The sequence below is a fragment of the Rattus norvegicus genome, chromosome 15, assembly GCF_036323735.1.
Source record: "Rattus norvegicus strain BN/NHsdMcwi chromosome 15, GRCr8, whole genome shotgun sequence".
Classification (NCBI taxonomy): domain Eukaryota; kingdom Metazoa; phylum Chordata; class Mammalia; order Rodentia; family Muridae; genus Rattus; species Rattus norvegicus.
The window spans coordinates 25967375-25977151 of NC_086033.1; the positions used below are offsets into that span (position 1 = coordinate 25967375).

At 37.2% G+C, this 9777-nt stretch overlaps 1 protein-coding gene across 1 annotated transcript; it reads left to right on the top strand.

The window, feature by feature from the left end:
• The first annotated feature begins 774 nt into the window (after positions 1–774).
• Positions 775–1766, top strand: Or4n4 (olfactory receptor family 4 subfamily N member 4). The gene has a single exon (NM_001408737.1). It carries the CDS (start codon positions 798–800, stop codon positions 1722–1724), a length of 927 nt encoding a protein of 308 aa, NP_001395666.1. The 5' UTR covers positions 775–797; the 3' UTR covers positions 1725–1766.
• Positions 1767–9777: the final 8011 nt, after the last annotated feature.

Here is a 9777-nt window from a genome sequence, read left to right on the forward strand (position 1 = left end):
ATGATGTTATAAAAACTATAAAACTGAAAGACATGTCTTCAAAGTCTTTGGTAAAAATATATGTCATGAAATTGCTGCAACTACAATAACAGTAAAGTTTCACACTTATTCTAGGACAGAACACACTTCTTAGAAGGAAACTTTTATACAGAAAAGCATCAGTTTGCTCTTCAACTGCCCAAAAGTTTCTGTATTCACACTTGATTAATGACTACATCTTCAATAAGGAAAAATATCCTCAGAAAATGACAGATTTTTGGTGGTTCATTAGGGAAGTGTTTTTAAGTCAAAATTGATGTCTAGAAAACAAATATCGACTGATAATATAGTTCATTAGTGTCGATAAATATATACACATATGAAACAATTACCTTATAGTTAAGACATAGAATCTATGTGTCTTTTCTCTTAACTATAAATCTTTATCCATCCCCTTGAAAAATATATACATGAACACTTTAACATGTGGAGGTAGGTTATCTTTGTCAAAAACAAAAACAAACAAAATAAAACCAATTTCTTTTAGAGCAATTAGAAATAAACCCAGAAGAACAGAATCTTTTACTTCATACAAGAGTCAAACAGAAGTTCTGAGATGAAGGTGTGGCTTAAAGAGTAAGAAAGATGTTTGGCCATTGTGAAATGTAGAAGCTAAAGGACAGAGGAAATGGTTCTGTATAGATAAAGATGAGAGAATACAGCAATGTCTAGCAATGCTTCTAGAAGTAATAGCTATAATCTAAAGAGAAGAGAAGTAAAGAATTGCTTTATTTGTTAATGTCGTGTAGGGACTGGTGATGGAGACAGAAAACAGGACAGTTGTCACAGAATTCATCCTCATAGGACTGACCCAGTCACATGACATTCAGCGCTTGGTCTTTGTTCTGAGCTTAATTTTCTACATCATCATCTTGCCTGGAAATGTCTTCATCATCCTCACCATCATATCAGACCCTGGACTCACTGCTCCTCTTTATCTCTTCCTGGGAAATTTGGCCTTCCTGGATGCCTCCTACTCCTTCATTGTGGCTCCCAGGATGCTGGTAGACATCTTCTCTGAGAAGAAGATAATCTCCTACAAAGCTTGTATCACTCAACTATTTTTTTTGCACTTCCTCGGAGGAGGGGAATTTTTACTACTGGTTGTGATGGCCTTTGACCGCTACATCGCCATCTGCAGGCCTTTACATTACTCCACTGTCATGAGTTCCAGAACCTGCTATGTGATGTTGTTGGCTCCATGGCTTGGAGGTTTGGTTCACTCCATCATTCAGGTTGTCTTCATCCTCCACTTGCCCTTCTGTGGGCCGAATCATCTAGATAACTTCTTCTGTGATGTCCCACAGGTCATCAAGCTAGCCTGTACAGACACCTTTGCAGTTGAGCTCCTAATGATCTTCAATAGTGGCCTGCTTACCCTCGTGTGCTTCCTTGGTCTTCTGACTTCCTATGCAGTTATTTTATGCCATGTCCATAGGTCAGCTTCTGAGGGAAAAAACAAAGCTATATCTACGTGTACCACTCATGTTATCATTATATTTCTTATGTTTGGACCTGCAATTTTTATTTATACACGTCCATTCACAGCCTTATCAGCTGACAAAGTGGTTTCTTTCTTCCATACAGTAATATTTCCCTTATTGAATCCTGTGATTTATACGCTTCGGAACCAGGAAGTTAAAACATCCATGAAAAAGTTATTTATTCGTCAAATAATTTGTTAATTGTTTTTTAATGAGAAATCAGGCAGGTGTAATTTGGTATGGTATTTATTACATTCTTCTTGATTAGATCTCTTTTTTCAGATACTATTTTCGGCAATTTGATGAATTTATACATAGCGAGAGAATAAAATGTTTTGCTTTTTTTTTTAATTAACTTGAGTATTTCTTATATACATTTTGAGTGTTATTCCCTTTCCCGGTTTCCGGGCAAACATCCCCCTAATCCCTCCCCCTCCCCTTCTTTATGGGTGTTCCCCTCCCCACCCTCCCCCATTGCCACCCTCCCCCCATAGACTAGTTCACTGAGGGTTCAGTCTTAGCAGGACCCAGGGCTTCCCCTTCCACTGGTGCTCTTACTAGGATATTCATTGCTACCTATGAGGTCAGAGTCCACGGTCAATCCATGTATAGTCTTTAGGTAGTGGCTTAGTCCCTGGAAGCTCTGGTTGCTTGGCATTGTTGTACATATGGGGTCTCGAGCCCAAAATGTTTGTTTTAAAGGATGTAAAAGAAACAATAGGTTTGCCTAAGTACAGTGGATAAGTGTGATAGGTGTATGGATTAAATTTTATGTGATGTGTGGATTAAAACACTAAAGGGTTTTATGCTAAAATCAATAGTTTCAGTATTTCTACAACTGTAGTTATGTAGTGCCAGGGAAATGTTAGTGATTCCCCGCCCCCCCAAAAAAGATAGGAATCAACCTGAGGCAACTCACAGCAGGGTATTGATTCTGCTTGTGCTAGCTCAGCCCCCTCTCCCCCATGGACTGCAGTCACACAGGATGGTTTTGGAGCTGGGGAGCCCAAATGTCTATCAGGGCATGGCTTTATAGTAAACACCAAGCAGGGGGTAAATGTGAAATAATCTATCTGAAAAGCTACTGTGATCTTTAACATAATTGGCTGGTGCTGGGAGTCATATCATAAACTTAATTTCTGATTCCCTCCACATTGCTAGTCATTAGGCAGGGGTGGGCTTGTAATCTAGGGTCAGGTTTGTTGGAATAACCTGGAGACACTGGTCTTGTTGAGGATGTAACCTGGAGGTGCTGGACTTGTTGGGGATTAGTTTAGAGACAGGAGGTAGGCCCAGGTTTCTTTTTGGAGGTAACTTGGAATCTAATGCTAGGTACCAGCCTGCTAGTTTACCTAAGTTCAAACTCAGGTCAGGATCTCTAAAATTGAGTCTGAACTTAAAAGGTTTGGCCTCTCAGTAATAACTTCTTTGTATTCAACCATCAGAACAAGTAACTCATAGTTCTATCTGTTGTGTAATGGATCATGATCATAAGATTCTATGAATAGATTAATTCACTTTGATTCATGGTAATAGATTAAAAAATATCAAGAGTCAATTTGCAAAGGATTTTCTGCCACCTTACTGAAGCCCCATCTGTTGGCGCTCTCAACATCAGTAACAATAAACACTAGCATATTTTGACATTGTTTCCTCTTCTGTATTTTCCTGTAGTTGAGACATAACTTTTTTTGACCTTTTGAGATTTTGTTCTCTATTTTACTGCTCACACTATTATCCAATGCCTTTCTCATCATCTAGACCATAGTCAAAGCATCTTAATTTCATCATCTCATGGTATTACAAGGTAAATCTCTTCAAGGTCATTTTAAAACCATTTCACTCCCTTAGAGTCAACCTTGTCAATGTCTTTTCTTACATCTGTATAAAAATGAGACTTGCTAATGCTATACTAGAGTGACTTTATTATCCACTCTTATCTCCATGCAAAGGAGTTCTGTAATCATCAGGGTTCTTCATGCAAAGGCGACTCCAAATAAGAAATATACTATTTTCTTTTATTTTCCAGACCAAAGTATAATGGCATTTGTATCGGACTCCATTGCTCTCATTTTTTAAGCACTTGCAAAATGGGATGTTGCTATTTCAAAACCTATTTCTCCAAATATTATAAAAAAATAAGGAAGAAAAACAAAGTCTCATAATGGAGCTGTTTTAGCAATTACACTGGTACATGATGACCACACTGAGAACCAGCACTTATAGGCCAAAATTGGGCCTGGTTTCCATATAGCCCGTTCCCCATGATGTACTAGTAGCCTGATGGATTGTTTCTTGTAGTCATTATATTAATTTAAAGAATTTTCAATAATTATTTTCTAAATATAAGTATTTGCCTTCATGTATGTTCATGCACTATACTAACGCCTGTTGTCCACAGCATTCTGATGAGACTGTCAGATGACATGGAGATGTAATTGTGAATGAGAACCCATAACTGGTGCCAGAATTGAACCCAGCTCCATTGAAAGATCATCTAATGCTCTTAACCATAGAGACATCACTTGGACTTTTAGGTTATATCTACATTTATTCCTTTTCTGCTGTGTTAGCCAGAAGCACTATGTCAGTACTTTCTGGACAAAGGAAGAGAGATCTTTATTTCACTTTTAATATGTTTAGTCCCTGTTCAAGGGCTAATATACATGAAAATATACATGTCAAAGGAAACCCAAGACTAGACACTTGGCTGATTTTACCCCATTTCTCTATCCTGTCAAAAAGTGTCTATCTCTTTTTATACTTCTACTTGATGTCACTTTCTGTCAAGTTTGTATTTCTCCCAGCTTGCCTCAATCAAGCACACAAATAACCAAGGTTGTTTTATGACAATGCATCCATTTAAATGTTCAATTTTGATTGAAATTGGGAAAAACATAAAAGAGCTATTTTTAAATTTGAGACTATATATTAATTATAATTCTTTCTCCTTCCTTTTCCTCTCCCCAAATGCTCTCATATACCTGTCCTAGATCACTGTCACATCCGTAGCTTCATTTTTGTTCATTGTTATTGAATGTATATATGTATTTGTGTGTGTATATATATATACATATATATATATATATATGTATAGATATATAAACTTTCGAGCCCATATAATGTTGCTTGAATGAATGTATATGACTGGAGTTGATCACTTGGTATGGGACAATAAATTGTTTTCTTCCCTTCAAAATCTGAAATTTACTTAACTTCCTATAGTACTTTGTGTAGGGTTGAGGGCTCATGGACTTTTCTCCTCCAGTTTGCCATGTTCATTGATATCACCCTTGTTCATCTTACATTTAGGCTGTCATGTTAGGGAGAAGTTACCTATATAACTTCTGATGTTACTAGAAGACATATCTCATAGCAAAGTCCCTGATCCCCTTGCTTTTACAGTATTTACCTGCTGTGTTCGACAGTGCTCCCTGAGCCTTAAGTGTGAGAGAGTTTTGTAGATATGTAAACAGAGAGAGCAAAATCCCCTACAGCTTATAAGTATTTATTCTTATACTCCCCCTCACACACACAAGTGTAGTTCAAATCTCTCATCAAGAAAATGTCTTCTTGACAGAGAATATTACAATAAATAAAACCCATCAAAATGTAGATCTATATAGACACATAGTTTTAAAAGGTCCTACTTCACTTTTGTCTAGCTAGTTGTTCCTTGGCTAGCTAGTTAGCCTGTCTACTTGGGTACACGGTCTTGTTCCTCTCTTCCTGTAGAATTGTCCCTATTCTGGTAAATGGCTTTGACAGCCTATGTCCCATATTTCTCTTTTCCTGGGAAATCACTCCCTTGTCCTCTGGACATTAATCTTTATTTACTCTGTAGAACAGTAGAGTAAATTTTTCATTATAAGAAAATACTTTTGAGAAGAAACACACACTCTTTCCTGGCATATATAAATAAAGGACAAACGTAAGAGTACAACTCTGAAAAAAACCAGAGATAATGATCTTGTAGAAATAAACTTTAAGAAATGAACGTTAGCCCTAAATGTGCTGCTTAAGGTATTACATTTTCCTAAGAAAAATTAATTTTGGACACAGAATTATGCTCCTTGGATATTTTGATTAAATTACTAAGCAATATGATTTTCTCCAAAAGCAGTGAATGATATTTACATTAGTGGTGTAAAAATAATTATTATTGAATGTACTATACTGAATTGAAAATGCAATTAAATAGTATTTGTAAAAAATAACCTGCCAGGATTATGTTAATTAATTGAGAAAACCCAAGAACAAAAGGTCGTCTTCACTGTTATGCTTATGCATAAGCTTATGCAAAGAATACGCAGTATACATCTATGATGACAGAGCTTAGTTATAATCCTTGGAGTATAATCACTATAAAGGCCACAAAGAAACTGGTGACTAATGTAGGAAAGAGGGTCCTGTGCACTCATGGAACTGTAAGGTACAGGCATTACAGGAAATAGCACAGAAATTGTTCTAAAGTTAAAAAACTAGTGTGTGCACCAGCAATCCCACTCCTGGACATTGATCTGAAAGAATTGAAACAGAACCTTTAACAAATATCAGAACTACCATACTTACAATAGCATTCTTCACAGTAACTATTGTGTTAAAGCAACATGGGGACCAATAGATAGTTAAACCTGATACATGGGCAAACATCTAAGAATGATATTTAATGAAAAAGGGTAAAATATTGTTATTTGTGACAAAATAAATGAATTTTTGGAAGAGATTTTTATCCATCCAATAAAAAACACATTAAGGAACATATTCAGTATCACTTACTTGTAGTTGTAATATAAAGGTAGAATCATAAAATCAGATAGTGTAATGGGGTTTACTAAGGTCTGAAACTGAAGAAACAAGAAAGATGTTTGTCAGGGAAAATTTTATGATGAAAAACAAAATGGAATAACTTCTGGAAGTTTTAATGTTCAATCTCATGGGATTGAATGTTATAGTAAATATTACATTTTTAATTTAAATATAATTATAAAGTAGATTTTTTAGTGTCCTCATTACCCCTTTTCCTCTTCATATTGTATGTGTGTGAAGTGATGATTCGGATTCTGCACTGTATCTGTATAAAGAAAGATTGCTTTTTATATTTTTTCTTTTCTAATTTTTTCTTTTCTCTTTATTACATTTATTTTTTACAGTGCAGTCATTACCCCACTCCCAGTCCACCTTCCCACATTTCCTCATCTCATTCTTTGTACCACTGTCTGCAAAAGGATGCCCCAAACCGCAACCAGCCCTCCCCACTCCCTGTAGCCTCAAGTCTATTGAGGGTTAGGCACTTCTTCTCCCAGTGAGCTCAGACCAGGCTGTCCTGTGATGTATATGTGTCAGAGGCCTCAGACCAGCTAGTGTATGATAACTAGCTCAGGGTCTGACAGATCTCAGGGGTCCAGGTTAGTTAAGACTGCTGGTCGACCTATGGGGTTGCCCTCCTTCTCAACTTTTTCCAGCCTTTCCCTAATTCAACCACAGAAATCCCTGACTTCAGTCCAGTGATTGAGTGTAAGTATCTGCATCTGTATCAATCAGCTGCTTGTTTGGTCTCTCAGAAGACAGCCATACTAGGCTCCCATCTGTGAGCATACTGTAGCATCATTTACAGTCTCAGACCTTGGAGCCTCCCCTTGAGATGAATCCCAAGTTGAGTTGCTTTCTCAACTTAGTCTCTTCTCCAACAGTTCCATTCACTGGGGGTCCAGTCTTGGCAGAACCAAGGGCTTCCCCTTCCACTGGTGCCCCTACTAGGCTTGGAGTGGATTTTTAATTAGTGGCAAAATGGGTAATTATGAAACTAGACTAAACTGCATTTATTGATATGGATTAATTAATCGATAATGGATTTTAAGTTTAATGTGGCAGCTCAAATTTGACTTAATAAAATGTGCTTAATTGTCTAAAATATGGATGAAAAAATGCCCTCCTAAGAATACGCTGGAAATGACTGATAACTCTTGAGCAGATATTAATGTAAGAATTCAAAGTCATATGAAACTTAAAATGTTAGAATGGATTAATCTTCCACAATGGGAGTATGCAGAAGACATGCCCTTCATATTAATATTGTGTGTGTGTGTGTTTTTGTGTGTGTGTGCGCACGCGCGCGTGCGCGTGTGTGTGAGTAAGGGTCCCAGCTACCAAATGATCTCTGTCATTATCTTTCTTCATATATCAGAACTCAAAATAAGGAATATAGATGCTGAATTAGATAACTTAAATGCAATGTCTGTAAATAAACCTCAGAGGAACAAGGGCCAGTGGCAACGCTAAATCACTGAAGGCTAGATGGGTGTAATTATCATAATGGACATCATAGATAGGGCAAATGCCTGACTCACATAGACCTTTATCCCTCGCTAATTATAGTGTCTTCAGGGATTAGTGATTTAGAAACCTTTAAGTACCTTTTCAACCTTTATGAAAAGTCCTGAATTCATCCCATGATTATTTCTCAATCCTAGGAATAGCAGGGATAAGACAGATTTATATACTCAGAAGTTAGAATAGGCCAATGCTGATCCTTTGATTTGTAGAATGAAGGTTATTATAGTTCAAAGACAAAATAGAAGGCATTAGAGATACTTCTACCAGAGAAAACAATTAACAAAGATCTGCTGGGGTGTTTGTTAAGTGTCTTTGTTATTGAGGTGTGTTTCTTGCATGTAGCAAAAGGCTGGATCTTGTTTGTGTTTCCAGTCTGTTACCTTACATCTTTTTATAGGTAAATTGAGTCCATTAATATTGAAAGATGCTAAAGACAGATGACTCTTCCTGTTATGTTTGTTTTTGTAGGTGGCTTTATGTCCTTGTGGTTCTCTCCTTTTGGTTGTGTTGTCAGATGCATAATATCTTGTTTTTTCTTTGTTGTGGGTTTCTTTCTTGTATTGGAGTTTTCCTTCTAGGATTCTCTGTAGGAATGGATTGGTAGATAGATATTGTTTGAATTTTGTTTTCTCCTGGAATATTTTTGTTTCACCATCTATGTTAATTGAGAGTTTTGCTGGATAGAATAGGCTGGGCTGGCATTTCTGTTCTCTTAGAATCTGCATGACATATGACCAGGCTCTTCTGGCTTTCATAGTCTCTGTGGAGAAGTCTGGTATGATTCAGATAGGTCTGCCTTTGTATGTTACTTGGCCCTTTTCCCTTGAAGATTTTAATATTCTTTCTTTGTTCTATGCATTTAGTGTTTTGAGTATTATGTGATGAGAGGATTTTTTTCTGGTCCCATTCATTTTGTGTTCTGTAGGCTTCTTGTACCTTTCTGGTCATCTCCCTCTTTAAGTTAGGGAAGTTTTGTTCTATGATTTTATTGAAGACATTTTCAGGTCGTTCTCCTCTATTCCAATTATTCTTAGATTTGGTCTTTTTATTGTGCCGTGAATTTTCTGGATGTTTTGGGTTAGGATTTTTTATGTGTTGAATTTCCTTTGATTTTTCTGTCAATTTCTTCTACAGTATCTTCTACACCTGAAATTCTCTCTTGTATTCTGTTGGTAATACTTATATTTGTAATTCCTGACCTCTTTCCTAGGTTTTCCATTTCCAGGTTTGCCTCCATTTGTGTTTTCTTTATTGTTTCTACTTCCACTTTTAGATCTTGAATTGCTTTATCCAATTCCTTCACTTGTTTGTGTTTTTCTGTATTTCTTTAAGGGATGTATTTGTCTCCCCTCTAAGGACTTTTACCTGTTTACCTGTGTTTTTCTGTATTTCTTTCAGTGAGTTATTTATATCCTCCTTAAAGGACTCTATTATCTTCATGAGATAGAATTTTAGGTCAGCTTCCTGATTTTCAGGTGTGTTGGTGTATTCAGAGCTTTCTGTGGTGGGAGAACTGTCTGGTGATGCACACATATATTAGCTTCTGTTCCTTATGGTCTTGCACTTGCCTCTCACCATCTGGTCATCCCTAGAGTTTGCTGGTCTGGGTGACTCTCTGTGGAGTCTGCCTCTTTTTTCCCTAGGTTTCAACAGGTTTCTTGATATGCCTGTGGCCCTGGCTGTAGCAGACCTCCTGTGAGTCCTTCCAACTGGAGAGTCTTCAGAGGGGCAGAGGAGCTGCTGATTTCTTGCCCTGTCTACAGTAGATCTTCTGGGAGGCCTTCAGACTGTTGGGCCTTCAAAGAGGTAGCCAAACTGTTTTCCTGTGTGAAGCTCTTCTCTAGGTGGGGTCAATGAACTGTGGTTTCTGTTTCCTTGTGTGCAGCCACACTCCAGGGAGGTTCTCAGTCTTTTGGGT